At 39.9% G+C, this 17,637-nt stretch overlaps 1 protein-coding gene across 7 annotated transcripts in view; it reads right to left on the bottom strand.

Annotated features, from left to right (window-relative positions):
- SCHIP1 (schwannomin interacting protein 1) overlaps positions 1–17,637 on the bottom strand; it is a 116,365-nt gene that overhangs the window by 28,609 nt on the left and 70,119 nt on the right. For 5 of the 7 annotated variants that reach the window (XM_054039380.1, XM_054039381.1, XM_054039379.1 and 2 more), the window contains one exon: positions 25–143. In XM_054039380.1, coding sequence (XP_053895355.1) covers positions 25–143 — 119 coding nt within the window. Of the gene's footprint in view, positions 1–20; positions 144–10,924; positions 11,412–17,637 lie in introns of those variants that run through there. The other 2 variants (XM_054039382.1, XM_054039386.1) reach the window with 2 other exon arrangements.

Below are 17,637 nucleotides of genomic sequence, written 5' to 3'. Positions count from 1 at the left end.
TGTTCACTATGCCATTTTACTTACCGAGAAGAAAGGCTTGGCTTGCCACTTTTGCTACAGCTGGTATAAATTCCTGGGCCATCATCAAAGAAACTTCCAAGTGCCAATTTCTGCCTGATAGACTCTCTCTCATTTTTCTGAGCCTAAAAGTGCAGGTAGACAACAAAGTATTAACCCATCAGCTATGAGAACACATTTCTGTAGTAATCAAGCTGACAGCAGTATAGCATTTACAGTACTGTAACATTAGATAAGCAAAGTTAGAAACCAACCACCACATTGAGGACATTTCAGAAGCTTTGTTTTAAATTAATAATCTCTTTTCAGTTGCCACTGATGTACATACACTATTTATCTCAGCCTTGTTCACCTCAAAATTATCTAACCCACTCAGCCTCAATGCTTTAAAGAGCAGCTTCTTCATTCTTCCCTTGCATTGACTGTCACTCAAGTACCTAGTCTCCAGTGGAGATGATGATAAATGGAGATGAAATGGTGGTTCTAGAAAAAAGGTACGGAAGAAAACCAACCTTTTATTCCTAACAACTCACTGTAAACCTAAAAAACTGCTGTGTTTATACTGTTACTTGGATTATGGACTCATAACATTTTAAGGAAGATTTTCCAAAACATTAGCAAAATACTTTCATATTGAGCTAACAACATAAAAATATCTGTTCAAAAGGAAGCTGCAGCTATTATAGAAAAAAAAAAGAGTGAAATCATTGGCTCATACATAAGAGTATAAACATTTATTAACTTCCTTAAAAATGTAAATGATGAAGATAAACATTTTATGAAACTGTTTTCAGATTTATATTTTTAAAATAAATAATAATAAATATATATAGCAGTGGTGCCGAAAATATAGGTAGCGTAAAAAGACACCCTTTTTCTGTCTGAGAGAGCTTACATTCTTATATATGAACGGACACAAAATAATTGCTGAAGCAGAGTAGAACAAACATCTGGAAAGTAACCAGTCTGATCTGAACTGAATTACCACAATCAAATTTATGTTACTTTTTCTATATACACCTCTATCTCGATATAACGCTGTCCTCGGAGCCAAAAAATCTTACTGCATTATAGGTGAAACCGTGTTATATTGAACTTGCTTTGATCCACCGGAGTGTGCAGCCCTGCCCCCCCCGGAGCACTGCTTTACTGTGTTATATCCGAATTCGTGTTATATCGAGGAAGCGGTGTATATTTTCTTATGTGATTGTTTCTTCTCCAAATAATTTATTCAAAATATATTTATAATGGCTATTGCTGAATTACTTTTTATGGTTTTCTTTATAATTTTACATTTAAAAAATGTAAGCTACAAAGTGCTTTAAAAATCACCAATCAATGGCTATAGACTTGGTTTTATATTTGGACTGAACCGATCAATATGCAGTAAATGAAAACTTTATTTATGTTTAGTATTAATAGAATACTGTACTAGAGGGCCATAAATAATTGTGTGTCAACATTGACAGCAAAAACATGTAGGAAGGCAAAGGACTAATGGAAAGAACATGTTCAGCCTATCAACTGCTCTAAGATAATGTACAGCACATGCTGTAAAATATGTAATAGACAAAGCAAAAGTGTACGGTGCAAGTCTGGGTTTACTTCTGATGTCTTCATATAAATGCACTTGAATTGTTTTACTTGTTTAATGTAATTAAAGATAAAATACCGTTCTGATTCTACATGGTAATATAAAATTACATGCAATTTTTTTTTTTAAGCACAAAAGAGCCAGATCATAATAATTTAGTTATGACCTCAATCCTGGATACCGATTTTACACTATTATATCATCCATTATATGGTCAGATTCTTAGTAGAATTTGGTCTTCATTTGAAACCTGAACTCTCTTCTCGTATCACAATCTGACAAGGATGGCCAACTTTCTACTATGTGAAAACCGGACAATGAGCGCCCGGAACCTCTCCCGCCTCCTGCTCTGCCTCTTTCCATCAAGTCTCTGCCCCCTTTTCCTCCCCCACCACCATCACTCACTGCTCTCTCCACCTCCCTCGCCCTGCCAGCTGATCAAGGCTGTAGGGGTGGGGTGGGTAACTGGGGCGGGGTGGGAGAGGGGGAGCCACACTCCAGAGGGAGGGGAAGCTGCAATCTGGGGTGGGTGTGGGGTGAGTGGGGCAGGGGTGGGGAGGGGGAGCCACGCTCAGGGCAGGACAGGGGAGCCGCCAGTACCTCTCTCCACTGGAGCCGTTCCTGAGTGCTCCTCAAGTCTCCAGCAGCAGATGCTGCTCTTCCTACCCACCCCTGGTGGCAGAGGCCAGTTACTGCAAGTAACCAGACAGTGTCAGCAGTGCTAACCAGACTCTGCCAGGTTCCCTTTTTGACTTGACTTTAAGGGTACGTCCACACTACCCGCCGGATCGGCGGGTAGCGATCCATCTATCAGGGATCGATTTATCGTGTCTCATCTAGATGCGATAAATCGATCCCTGAACGCGCTCCCTGTTGACTCCAGAACTCCACCAGGGCGAGAGGCGGAAGCGGAGTCGACGGGGGAGCTGCGGCCGTTGATCCCGCGCCGTGAGGACGGGTGGTAAGTCGATCTAAGATATGTCGACTTCAGCTACGCTATTCTCGTAGCTGAAGTTGCATATCTTAGATCGATTTCCCCCTCCCCCCCCCCCAGTGTAGACCAGGCCTTAATCAAAAACCCGACACTTAGCAACGCTAAAAATTATAGGCAGGCCTGGTAGCAAAACCTATAATTAAAGTTGTCTAGCATTTTCAATTATAAGCCCCAATTTTCAGATGTTTACAACTCAGCCAGACTAACTGTTCTAGCTAAAATTTTCCATGTTTGCATCCTTCCTCAGACTGATCGTATATATGTGTTTGTTTATTATAGTTTCAGCAAAAATTGTTTAGTCATTTCAAAGAATAAGTTTAGGCAAAAATAGGTAGTTTTGCCAATACTACCTTTTCTTCCCAACTGTTTCTTATTTATTATTTTATTAGCTCTCCCTGGAAACATCTGAAAAACAAAATACTTTTGATATCTATTGATGCATGGGAAACTTCACACACAACTCTTCCCTCATTATGATAAAAATATACACCCTAGGACTATATCCTTTTGCAGCCTCCAGCAATTACCAGTAGGCCATATCCTGCTATTGATTTTTATGCCAAACCTTCATGGACTTCAGAGACAGTCATGTGATAAAGAATGGCTCGATATAGCCTATGGCACTTTTTCCAACATAAAGCTCTGCATTGGGTTTCTAATTGGAGCAGCATACCACCACTGCCAACTTTGGAGAACAGCATTGGGGGGAAAATGAGAGGAAAGACTTGAAGTTGGCTATCCAAAGTAACTTCAACAAATGAATAAAATACAAATTTTTGAGGACAAGGAATGTATTTTTAAATCTCAATATTATTTTATTATATTTTACTTCATGCAATGAAATGCTATGCTAGACTGTGCAAATACTACCAGTTAACTGTCTCTCTAGTGATCAATTCATAATACATTTCATTACAACAGCTAAAGAGGTAGAAAAGAAAGTCTGCTTCACACAGCACAAGCCAGATAAAGCAAAGCTGTTCTTTAGATTCTAATTCCTTGATTGTTTGTCTTACAGTTTGTAGCTGACGCCACATTGTCTGTTTTGAAGCAATTACATTAATCCCTCAGCTTCAGTGAAACCTACTGTCTAGTGAATTCTGATAGCATCATCGTTAGTAACCCTCATTAATGAATAAATCTAGATTTTGATGCTCACTGTGTACTATTCTCTAAAATTTACAGTAATGTATAGTCTTTCATTCATCCAGTATATAGCTTTTCTATCCAAACATGATGAAGTAACATACTGCAGCACAAAACAAAAATCAATAGCTTTAAAAGCACATTTACTGAACTTAATAAGATGGAATATTAGTTTTCAGTACACCGAAAGTGCTGATACCATAAAGTAAGCCCCCATCAAATGATTCCTTGATTAGATTTTTCATGCAATCTATTACATGCTGAAGATGCTTGCACCCTTAATCTCTCTCAGCATTTTTTAAACTAGAAAAATGTCAGTCTGAAGAGCAAATCAAGATGTGAAGAAGGCACTCACTAAAGAAACAATGTACTATATCCTATAGTATCAAAAAAATCTAAATACAAGGTTAGAACAAATACAGGCCAATCCCTGTCACTTCCAGTTCTCTTATCCTATTCATTTTTACGATGAATCACTAACTCTCCACAGAATGTTCTAATAGGATATTTAGACCCCCAGGCCATGCCTCAGTACTAGAAGCTAGGAACTCCTAAATTCTAGTGAATACTAATACCTACTTATCTCTCTCACAAGGTCGCTGTGAGGATTAATTAAGATCTTTGAATATAGAAAGTATAGGTAAGTGTTTTTTTTTTTCCAAATCTGAAAGTAAGTAAACCATGCTATACCATATGATGACAGCGTTTTGCCCCCTCAATCTCGCTAACCTGGGTTGTTTGTCCTGAACACACCGAAAGGCAGAAAAGGTGTGAGGGATGCAATATAATTCTGTTGCAACTTTAGTAACTTAGCTCATTTGGGAACTATCTGGGTAATAACTTGTACAGTGCAGGTCATGATTAATTTATTAATCATTTCCACCAGTTGGAGGGCTACCATCAGTCCCGCACCACCACCACCTCCCCCACCCAGCCCCCTGCTCATTGCTGGGACCCCCAGCCCTCACCTCGTGTGAGGGTTAAGGGACTAGGGAAAGGGGGTTCTTCTCTCTTCACTGTACCAGTCATTAGGAACCACAGCATCATTCTCCAGCTTCTTTAGGGGATATCTTCCACTAACTCCACTTTCAATTCTGGAGTATCAGGGAACCCAGACTTCCTCAGGACTGAGTACCTGCACTGGACATCTTTTGCTTTTGCAGTCTGATATAATTGATCAACCCAGTGTTTTTAGTACATCATGGGCATACACCAACAGCATTAGTCAGCAATTAATCATCTTTTAACTGACACTCTTTGCATAGAACACATTATATCCTAATTAGTCTAAATCTACACAAACTTATATTTTGACTTTGTATTCATATGTATTATGATACTTAGTGACAGTATCATGTCCTATAGGTGCTGGATTTCTGGGTCAATGCACATGAAAACAAAAATATTATATTAGTATCCTAAGTTTTAATATAAAAATTAGCATTGTTTGCAGTAACTTATTTTAAAGCTACAGAGTCACCACAAACTTTCTAAATGTATACAGTGCTCATTTACACTAGATACACAAATTCAAAGAACTCTATAATATAAACATTCATTGAGAAATCCACTGAAGAGACTGATATACTCTGGACAAGGCTAGCCACAAAACTGAACTCAAGCCCTTAGTCAGCCCTTAGTCTGTTCATTCCCTCTGGGGCACCTGGCATTGGCCACTGTCGGAAGACAGGATACTGGGCTAGATGGATCTTTGGTCTAAGTACCAGTATGGCTACCCAGTATGGCTGTTCTTATGTTACTAGTATGGTGACCTGGGTCCTAGTGACAGTAGTATTCCTCTACTCCCTTAATATGCACCTGAGGATCATGCCCCACCAGTTCAAAAACATGTATCTACTCCAGTGCTTGCAAAGTTTTCTTCAATTTAATCTACTCTTAAGCACCTCTGCTAGAAGGAGCAGTGGCCTTGTTCTTAAGGAACTGTCTTGGGAAGGCCCCAAATGCCAGCAAATTGAACATTATGATGATTAAATATTTACATAGAGGAGTGCCTAAAGACCACAAAAAAGGATGAGAACCTTATTGTGTCTGGTGCTGTACAAATGGAGGAGAGAGACAATCCATGATCTGACTGGGTTGCATGTTGACTATGGCTTTCTAGTATTTTAAGTTTTTCTTTACCTCAAGTCTATTGCTTATTATTCATCTCATTACTGTAAAAAAAATTTTCAATTTGTATTAATATACTACCCTCAAATATCCCTTTCCTCCAAGTCACACAATTAATTTCCTTATCTTCTAACCTATTTATCATTTTTGTGGCCCTTGATTGGATTCTGATGTATCTATATTCTTTTAGAAATAAGATGCCAAAAATATAGGACTCCCTCCAAGCTGGCATAAAGTATTTTTAACATTTCCCATGTTCTACCAATGCTAACCCTACATTCAGACCAGAATGTCATTTGCCTTTTCTGCAGCTTCACTTCATTTTCAGTTCATGTCCCATCTGTCTGTCTCTCTCACCTCCAAAGATTTTTCTGCATTACTGCTCTTTAAGTAGCACCCTCATCTTTTACGCTTGTACTGGGAGTTACTCTTCCCTGCTTTTTTAATTTTACATATTTCGTCCCATTTAGATCTCTCTAAAACTTTCAAATCAATCATTCTGTAATTTTGATCCATCCCCCACTGTGATTGCAATTCTTCCCAGTTTGATATCTGTACATTTGACCAATGTTCAATTTATTTTACCCACTAAATAATTACTGAAATATTAAATAATACAATTCCAAATACTGAGCCCACATTATCCCACTTTATAAGTCACCCTCTAGATAATGACCATAAAGGAATCAATTGTGCCATAAAGTTGTTATAAAACAGGGAACAGTTCCTAAAAAGCCTAATATACTTGAGAGCTTGATTTCATGCTAAAGATAGATCACCGTACCAGATACACTGAATAGTCTAAGAGAGATATTAGAGAAACTTGGTTTCAGACAGGAACCAAATCAATAATCTCATTCCTCAGCTACCAGGAATTTTAAAATTATTTTCTACATAAAAAAATCACCATGAAACACTTAGAATTTAAAAACATTAACATAAATAATATTGTATTATATACATCTGTGGTCAAAGATAGGTCTGTTAAATCTATAGTGAGATACACAGATTTTCACCAAAGAATCAATTTTGTGGCTAAATCACACAGTCTAAAACAGGGCTTGGCAACCTTTCAGAAGTGGTGTGCCAAGTCTTTATTTATTCACGCTAATTTAAGGTTTCGCGTGCCAGTAATACATTTTAACCTTTTTAGAAGGTCTCTTTCTAGAAGTCTATAATATATAACTAAACTATTGTTGTATGTAAAGTAGATAAGGTTTTTAAAATGTTTAAGAAGCTTCATTTAAAATTAAATTAAAATGCAGAGCCCCCTGGACCGGGACCCAGACAGTGTGAGTGCCACTGAAAATCAGCTCGTGTGCCGCCTTCGGCATCTGTGCCATAGGTTGCCTACTCCTGGTCTAAAAGGTCAGCAGAAGAAGTTTTACTTGTAGCTGTTACCTAGGCGAACACAAATGCTACATTTCACTAATCTCATGAGTTGTTTTGCCTTCTATCCCTTCACCTAGACTTTCACTAAGCAAAACAGGTTTGAATTATTAATTCCCAAATTATAAGTGCTATAAATAAATAGTGTTATAATTCTGAACACTACATCCTGCCACTAGACCACCTCCTGAAGGAAAAGGAAAAGTTACATAATCTCTTCCTTCCATATCCATTGTAGGATCTAATTTTAACCACAGGAATAGAACTGTTTGATTTTTATTTTTTCTTTTAAACAACAATACCAAAAATATTTACAAGAACATAAAAAAAAAAAAAAAGAAAGAAAGATGTGGTATTATCAGTATATAACAAGGTCTAGCACAGAACTCATGTATGGATCAATTCCCCAACCATTGATTACGTGTGACTAAGTTCCTAAAAACCTTACTGCAAGTTAAGTTTCAAGGCCAGTTTGGCTAAACCAGTGAGATATTTGTGGTTTAGTCAAGGAAAGGAAAATGAGAATCTCTACATCTAAACACTAATTTCAATTAAGTTTACATTAGGAGAGGTGCCAAACTGTCCTCAGTAAATTAACAAAAATGCCATGGTGAGGCCATCCTTATGACCCTCTGTGATCATAGTCTACCATGCCACTTCTATATAATTACTGCTTTTTAAAATATATATTAATTACAGCTTTGTTGTTTACTGACCCATACATTTACAATTTGTTTTCTTAATGGTACTTATCTTTCCCACAAGAAAAAATAAAAATAAAAAACTTCTCACCCCTCTTTCAACCCCACTTTCAATAACTTCCATTTACCACATCTGTCCCACCCATTTACCATCTGTTCTTCTTGCCAAATATTAGAACGGAGAAACATCCCTAGAGCTGCGCTGGTGATAATAGCACAAACAAGACGATTATAAAAGTTTTATGTATTATATACATAAAAATAAAAGCACATGCCCCTCTGCCGACTTATGGTACTATATAAATAAAAAATGCTTGCATCTGTGATTTTTCATTGTGTAGTTGTGGATGCCACATTTTCTTTCCAATGCATTAAAAGGGCAAATGTTACACACTTCACTTGGAAGTTGGAGTGTTGAGAGTTATGCTATTAACCTTGGGGCACTTGCCCTGGAAAACAAGTTACAGAAGTTAGTCAATCGGTCCAAAAATATTTTAGTGCTGGCTAAATATTCTTATATGACAATATAAAATTGATTCCATGGGTCATGTATTTACCATTTACATTTTAATCATTGGTGTAATTATCTGCTGCCTGAACATCTGAACTGGCTTGATGTTTGAGAGGATACAACTTCCTCAGTCATTAGTAGTTGCTTTTTGGCACTGATCTACACTCCTGCAATGACCTACACTCTGTTGAAGGGTGACATGCTGCTTTTTGTTAGTTTGTAGATTCTTGAGCATGACAAGACCAATGTGGATAGGAATTATGGAAGTTTCTTGAAAGGTATTATTTATCACATCCAGTGAAAGTGTAGGATTTAATGCTGATTGGACACATTGAGAGCTTCTCGGCTCTCTATGAGCTGAGGGGTGAAAACATTATCTAGGAAGACTAGCCCTGTAGGGCAGTCTTTTTTCCAGCAGAATTTCTACATAGACTCAATATAAAGAGGGGGCTTTGTCATGTACGGACAGGGAGTTAACAGATAAGCTTTTACAGTTTTTAATCTTTTTTCACAATATACCAGATATTTGAAATAATATTACATTTGTTGATTCAAAACAAACGTGGCAAGACTATATCAGTTACACATGGACCAATCAAGAGAAACTCCAGTGAGTCACTTGGGTTTATAGAAGTGTAACTGAAAGCAGAATTTGACCCACTGAATCTGCATTCAAGGACTAAGTAAGGTGAACAATATAAATGCTGTCATACCTCTGGCAATGTACAGGATTAAGACAGTTGTGTACATATTGCCAACAGTTTACTACTTGCTTTGGCTACACCTGCTTTCTGTTCCTGGATTAACTCCACATTTTCTTTCTTTGCTTTAGTTTGCTTGTAAAAGGTTTGGGATTAACAAGAAAAGACAAGACTTAAAAATACTTTAGTGCAACAATATTATCTCCAATTCTTACTTGTCAAATAAGATTGGGCAAATTTGTTTGACAAGAAAGCTCTATATGCCCTCAGAAAAAGGAACAGTCTAATGATCCAATAGCGTATTGGGAGTACACGTACTACTGAGTTCTGTTTTATTTCTAATTCATCCACTGTTGGAGAGTGCTAAGACAACATTTACTGGATAAGCTTTCTTGATTTGCTCAGTTTTATTAATGTTGTTTCTGAAATATCACTAGGTTATTCCCATCATTTATACTGTACGTTAAGAAGAATGTGAATCCCACAAAAGCAACTTGGAACATTAGTTGATTGACTGACCTCCTTTTATGTATACTTCATTCCACATATAACAAACAATAATTGACTCTGATATAGGATTTAACAGTTTGTATATACAGTAGATTTTATATCTATATAGTAAATTGATTTAAATGTAGAGTTATTGCTGAAGTATTTTTACCGGGCAACAGTGTGAAATTTGTTCCAAACACGGCATCTTCCCTGTACAAGAACTTTACTGCAGGGGGTGTGTTAACATGTCATTAATGTGGACACTTATCACCTCAGACTTTTTCCCTTCTTGGCAATTATACAACATTGAAAACACAAACCATGGCAGGCTGACAAAAAGCAGTACACGAGTCAGCTCTTGGGATTAACTTATAGTATTTCCAAAGAAGTTTAAAAACCCAGCAGGGTTATGGCAATTTTTTATTTAATATTAGAAGCAATTGACTAAATGTTGGAAGGCGGTGAGGTTAGATACAATGGCCTGGATGCTGCCAGGTGCTGTAGTTAGTGAGAATTGGGGACGGTGGGTCTGTTATGAAATGATACGTCTACATACTGTGAAACAGTTTAGAACAGCATTTGTTTCCTTGGGAGGAGGCGGAGGGGTGGGGGGGGGGGGAGGGAGAAGAAGAGAAGTTGCATAATATCCTGGCTCTGTAGGGAGAAACATATACTTGAAGTTAATGTCAGGACTTCAACCATGCAACTGAAGCTATTTTTGCCTTAGGTCTGGCATTACCAGATGTAGACAATTACTATATTTAAAGTTCCAAAACTGTACATGGCATACTTTATTTTTAAAGGGACAAAGGCTGTTATAATATTTATGAAAATCCTGTACCCATAGAACACTTGTTTTTGTATCTTTCACTTCAAGATGTATTTACGGTGAAGTACAAATAAAATGAAAATTTAGAGTCAAAATGTTTCATTTCTTAAGCTACACTGTAATTTGTATTAAAAACTAGAGGGTCACAATATTTAAATTACAGTTTTGACAACTAAATGTAGTGTGTAAGAAGTTTTACAGCACATTGTAACAACCAAATTTTAATGAAAATTACTTGTGTGTTAAATACAACAGAAAGTTTCACTATTTTAGCAAACAAGAAAGAAACATTTATATATCTTGATGAACTGTAGCATAGGGTGCTTTGAATGGTATTGGCAACTCTTCAGATTTGAACTGTTTCTCTTTTGCAAAAACAGAGCAATTGTTAGAAGACAAGCGTCCTTTTTGTCTCTTACCTTTTTATAATTCCCCTCCATCTCCAACGTGGATACTTTACTGATGATGTCATCCATTCCATCACTGTCCAAATTCATTCTTTAACTCTCAAACCCACTCACTGCAGATTAAATATTCCTTGCAATTATCACTATTCATTGTATCCATAATTTATTAGTCCATACTCCAAGATCTGTTTGGATTTCTCATTTTTAAACTGAAATATCAGATGATAACTGAAATTCTGTCAGTGTCCTTGCTCTTTTTCATTCAGAGAGACTGTCTAGTACGTATACCTTCGTCTCATTCACGCTAGTGTGAGGACAGCTGCCATTCCATGCATTTGAAATGTGATTTCTTGCTGACACTTCGGCCTGTCAAGGGTATGGTCTCCTCACAATCTGCTATCACCTTCCTCTGAATAATTCTGCTAGAATCCTCTTCAAAGCATGTTTCTTTTCCCTAATAAAGTAAAAGGCTGTCTTTGAGCCTTAGCCAGCTGATTACACGGAGTTCACTGCTTAGCAGTGTGTGTTGTAGCTACAAGAGGAAAGCAGCAGTCTTCATCCAGCCACTGGTAGTGCAGGATAAAAATAGATGGAAACTTGCCTAGCAGACTACACCAAGGCAGAGAAAACCTGGTATCTTATGACAAAATTAAAACAGTGTGGTTCAAAGTCAAGGCTACAGGAGGCAAAACTGGACTCACTTCGGGGACTTTCACGTACAACCTCCCTGTACAATACACAATACTTTCTGTACAGATTCGTTGTTCTGTTTCAATATCCACAACTTTAGTCTATTAGGGGAAGCAAAAAAGAATTCCATAATTTGTTTGGAAATTCACCCAGTGCATTTCCAATTTCGGAAGGAGCTCTTCATTCTTTTTATTGCCTTTCTTGCCTCCAAGCATTGCATGGTTTGCTTACTTGCTTAAGAGACAGGAGTAACAAAATCTACAACTGGAGGATTTTTTTTCATCCATTTCTTTCACAAAGTACATAACTAGGGATTTTCTATTTTAAGGGCGATTCTTTGGCTGGAATATTTTTTTCCAGACATAATAAAGCTTTTAGGAGAAAAACCATAAATCATAGAATATCAGGTTTGGAAGGGACCTCAGGAGGTCATCTAGTCCAACCCCCTGCTCAAAGCAGGACCAATTCCCAACTAAATCATCCCAGCCAGGGCTTTGTCAAGCCAGGCCTTAAAAACCTCCAAGGAAGGAGATTCCACCACTTCCCTAGGTAAAGCATTCCAGTGCTTCACCACCCTCCTAGTGAAATAGTGTTTCCTAATATCCAACCTAGACCTCCCCCACTGCAACTTGAGACCATTGCTCCTTGTTCTGTCATCTGCCACCACTGAGAACAGCCGAGCTCCATCCTCTTTGGAACCTCCCTCAGGTAGTTGAAAGCAGCTATCAAATCCCCGCTCATTCTTCTCTTCTGGAGACTAAACAATCCCAGTTCCCTCAGCCTCTCCTCATAAGTCATGTGCTCCAGACCCCTAATCATTTTTGTTGCCCTCCGCTGGACTCTTTCCAATTTTTCCACATCCTTCTTGTAGTGTGGGGCCCAAAACTGGACACAGTATTCCAGATGAGGCCTCACCAATGTCGAATAAAGGGGAACTATCACGTTCCTCAATCTGCTGGCAATGCCCCTACTTATACAGCCCAAAATGCCGTTAGCCTTCTTGGCAACAAGAGCACACTGTTGACTCATATCCAGCTTCTCATCCACTGTGACCCCTAGGTCCTTTTCTGCAGAACTGCTACCTAGCCATTCGGTCCCTAGTCTGTAGCAGTGCATGGGATTCTTCCGTCCTAAGTGCAGGACTCTGCACTTGTCCTTGTTGAATCTCATCAGGTTTTTTCGGCCCAATCCTCTAATTTGTCTAGGTCCCTCTGTATCCGATCCCTACCCTCTAGTGTATCTACCACGCCTCCTAGTTTAGTGTCATCTGCAAACTTGCTGAGAGTGCAGTCCACACCATCCTCCAGATCATTAATAAAGATATTAAACAAAACCGGCCCCAGGACCGACCCTTGGGGCACTCCGCTTGAAACCGGCTGCCAATTAGACATGGAGCCATTGATCACTACCCGTTGAGCCCGACGATCTAGCCAGCTTTCTATCCACCTTACAGTCCATTCATCCAGCCCATACTTCTTTAACTTGGCGGCAAGAATACTGTGGGAGACCGTATCAAAAGCTTTGCTAAAGTCAAGGAATAACACATCCACTGCTTTCCCCTCATCCACAGAGCCAGTTATCTCATCATAGAAGGCAATTAGGTTAGTCAGGCACGACTTGCCCATGGTGAATCCATGCTGACTGTTCCTGATCACTTTCCTCTCCTCTAAGAGGTTCAGAATTGATTCCTTGAGGACCTGCTCCATGATTTTTCCAGGGACTGAGGTGAGGCTGACTGGCCTGTAGTTCCCTGGATCCTCCTCCTTCCCTTTTTTAAAGATGGGCACTACGTTAGCCTTTTTCCAGTCATCCAGGACCTCCCCTGATCGCCATGAGTTTTCAAAGATGATGGCCAATGGCTCCGCAATCACATCCGCCAACTCCTTTAGCACCCTTGGATGCAGCGCATCCAGCCCCATGGATTTGTGATCATCCAGTTTCTCTAAATAGTCCCGAACCACTTCTTTCTCCACGGAGGGCTGGTCACCTCCCCATACTGTGCTGCCCAGTCCAGCAGTCTGGGAGCTGACCTTGTTTGTGAAGACAGAGGCAAAAAAAGCATTGAGTACATTAGCTTTTTCCACATCCTCTGTCTCTAGGTTGCCTCCCTCATTCAGTAAGGGGCCCACACTTTCCTTGACTTTCTTCTTGTTGCTAAGATACCTGAAGAAACCCTTCTTGTTACTCTTAACATCTCTTGCTAGCTGCAACTCCAAGTGCGATTTGGCCTTCCGGATTTCACTCTTGCATGCCTGAGCGATATTTTTATACTCCTCCCTGGTCATTTGTCCAATCTTCCACTTCTTGTAAGCTTCTTTTTTGCGTTTAAGGTCAGCAAGGATTTCACTGTTAAGCCAAGCTGGTCGCCTGCCATATTTACTATTCTTTCTACCCGTCGGGACGGTTTGTTCCTGCAACCACAATAAGGATTCTTTAAAATACAGCCAGCTCTCCTGGACCCCTTTGCCCTTCATGTTATTCTCCCAGGGGATCCTGCCCATCTGTTCCCTGAGGGAGTCAAAGTCTGCTTTTCTGAAGTCCAGGGTCCGTATTCTGCTGCTCTCTTTTCTTCCTTGTGTCAGGATCCTGAACTCGAAATCCCAACCCAATGAAGAAAAAGGAAGCATTCATATATAAAAATTTCACTTGTCACAAGCTTCTAGTATTTCCAGAGTCAGATTAAACCCCACTGGCATAGGCAGATACAAATTCAAAGAACACTGTGGAACCTTGCTCCCCAGCCAACCATCACAAGTAAGTTCCTCACTGCTCCCCACTCTCCATACCAGGATTCCTTTTGGATTTTGTAAAACCGTCTACTCACTCCAGACTTGTGGGCAAAGTATTAGTTTGGTAATGGTATTTAAGAAGTCATGGATTCCATGGCTCGCCATCTTTTTCCAAAGCCCAGTGTCTTTCCCTTTTTAATTTTTGCTCAGATTGAATATATGATTTCTATGGAGGAAGACACTGTTGTAAGTCACTCAGGAGTATTCATTCTGCTGCATGACAATTGTCAGTGGAGGAAGGGAGAAGGAATGGGGAATGGGTGAATGTACAAAGATCCTCCCACTGCATGGGGGGATTTAAAGATCCTGTTGAACATGTGACACTGGTGCCAGTGCTTGTGGTGCTCTCTCTCCCCGCTTTACAGGGAGCCTGGATATTACAGCACCACATCCCCCTTGCATGGGGAGGGTTAAATTTTCCATACTGCATAGTTACAGAAACATTCACACTCTGCTCCCTCCAGGGGATCCCCTTGAGAAGAGGTTGGAGCCTGGTGTCTCTGATTCAGGGGCAGTGAGATTATGGAGGGAGGGAGAGAGAGAGCAGATTCCTCTCCTTCCCTCCTAAGAGCATAAGAATGGCCATACTGGTTCAAACCAATGGTCCATCTAGCCCAGAGGTTCCCAAAGTGGACGATACCGCCCCCTGGGGGGCGCTGGAACAATCCTGGGGGGCAGTAGTAGCCTCGGGTGCAATTGGGGGGCGTTGAATAAAAATAAGGGGGCGGTGGAAGCATAAAGAAAGAATATAAGAAAATTTTGAAAAACCGTTCGTACATGTTTCATCTGTTGTGTAACATAGAGTTAAAGTTGTAGTGATTACTTTATTTTCCAAATAAATTCACAAATTATAACCGATCAGGTGTCAAGTCCGCCCACAGCTCTTAACAAGCAAGTGTTGGCAGGCGAGCGTGTCGCGCATTGTCGGGAAGTCCAGCATGCATCGGCAGGAATATGTGCGTGTAATGACTTGTTTACAATAAGATACTATAAATAGGCGACATGTATGAAATCTAATTTAGATTGTTTCTTAATTGTGTAAAAAGCAGTTAACAATAGTGCAATAAGTATTTAAAATTTTTTATTCATATTCAATACCTTCAATCTTTATGGATTACGGATCACATACAAAGCAAATTGTATTATTGTTGTTTCAATAAAACAGCAATTTACACGTGAGTATTTTTATACATTTTCTTACATATCTACCGTACGTTTCTGTGTCTCTAGTGCTTACTAATAATAAAATCGTAGCAGGCTTGTGGCGGTACAGTACTATTTGAAGTGTACAGTCAATATATTTGTCATTTTTTATTACAATATTAACGAAAACGGGAATGAAATCGTAAAAAAACTGTTAACTATTAACATTTATTTATATCTATCGAATCATCTGTGTTAATTGGTAAATAAGGCGTGTGTTAATAAGGAACAATTATTTAAATAAGGGCAAACTAAATTAAAACTATTAACTGATTTTTAATTGCATATTGATTATTTTTTAATTAATTATTTCTTGATAAATTTAGTTTGATATTTGACAGTTTAATATCAAATACATATATCTAATGCTGAGCAAAGAACAAAACCCAGTTTATTAGTTTCATTAGTATTTTAGTTTGGTTGTCTTTTGCCATCTTACGCAAAAACCACTGTATACCTGATGTCGTGAGCGATATTCTAATAACACATCTTTCTTTACTATATTGTAGGACGTAGGTAGAAATGTAGATACATAAAAGAACACAAATTTGTCACTGCATCTTTCTGTTTGTTCGCTTAAAGAAGGTAGATTTCCAGAGGGGCGTTGAGTAATTTTTTTTCTGAAAAGGGGGGCGCTGAGTAATTTTTTTTCTGAAAAGGGGGCGGTAGGCCAAATAAGTTTGGGAACCTCTGATCTAGCCCAATATCTTCTCAAACACTGCATGGGTAGTTGATGAAGGAACTCCTTTCTTGGATTCTTCTCAGCACCCATGCATGCCTTCAAGATACATCAACCCTCAGTTGATCTTCATTTTCTCAGAGAGGAGTAAAGGGTTATTGACAGTTTCTACTGCAGGCACAGCCAACCCAGCCAAGAATGGTAGAAACACACCAGGAATAAAGATTTCACTTGTGTCTGTCCTGTTTGTGGGACACAGAAAAGAACATGCCAGAAACAGGTAACTGAGTTAGGCACTCCGGCTGTGGCTGATGGGAGACAGGCTGTGATTACGTCCTGTTTGTTTACACTTCAAAGGCAATGTTCCCAAGGAAAAGGGCTAGGAAAAAATGGTGTTTTTTTTTTTAAATGGAAGTGTAGGTGTGTCCACCAGTCATTTGGTGCTCTTTTACAGCCTGCCAAAGTCCAATGGTTGATGATGATGTTCTTAATTTGCCAGTAGATTCTTAATATGCCTTTCCCCCAAGGGAAAAAAAAAAAAAGCAGAAGTCTTGCATATAAGTGCTGAGATTTTCAAAGGGAGTAAGGGAGTTTGCCACCCATTGATCTTCAACACCTTTGAAAATCCCAGACTAAATTTTACCAAAATCTTTCAAATAAAACACATCTGAGGTTTTTAAAAGCTTTTTTGAGCTATGGGCAAAAACCAAACATACATAAAACTACACTAAGCAACCCTCCCCAGTACACACTCTAGAACAGTGGTTTTCAAACTTTTTTTCTGGCGACCCAGCTGAAGAAAACTGTTGATGCCCGTGACCCAACAGAGCTGGGGATGAGGGATTTGGGTGCAGGGGTGAGGGCTGTGGGGTGGGGCCGGGAATGAGGGGTTCAGGATTTGGGAGGGGCCTCTGGGCTGGGGTAGGGGATTGAGGTGCGAGAGGGGGTCAGGGTTCTGGGCTGGGGGTGCAGGCTCTAGGGTAGGGCAGAGGATTGGGGTGTGGGGTTGGGGCACAGGCTTACCTTGGGCGGCTCCTGATTAGTGACTCAGCAGGCATGCTAAGGCAGGCTTTCTGGCACCGCAGACTGCGCTGCGCCCCGGAAGCGGCCAGCAGCAGGTCCAGCTCCTGGGCAGAGATGGACAAGTGGCTCTCGCCCGCAGGCCCCCCCGCTCCAACTGGCCAGTTCCCGGCCAATAGAGTCCGAGCTGGTGCTCGGGCAGCACGCTGAGCCCTGTGCCCCCCCCCCCACTTCCCCTCCCCCCGCCTAGGAGCCGGATCTGCTGTTGGCCACTTCCGGGGCACAACACAGTGTCAGAACAGGTAGGGACTAGCCTGCTTTAGCCGGGCAGCACCGCTGACAGG

Source organism: Malaclemys terrapin, chromosome 9 (assembly GCF_027887155.1).
Source record: "Malaclemys terrapin pileata isolate rMalTer1 chromosome 9, rMalTer1.hap1, whole genome shotgun sequence".
NCBI classification, from domain to species: domain Eukaryota; kingdom Metazoa; phylum Chordata; order Testudines; family Emydidae; genus Malaclemys; species Malaclemys terrapin.
This window is presented reverse-complemented; position numbering and strand designations above follow the sequence as displayed.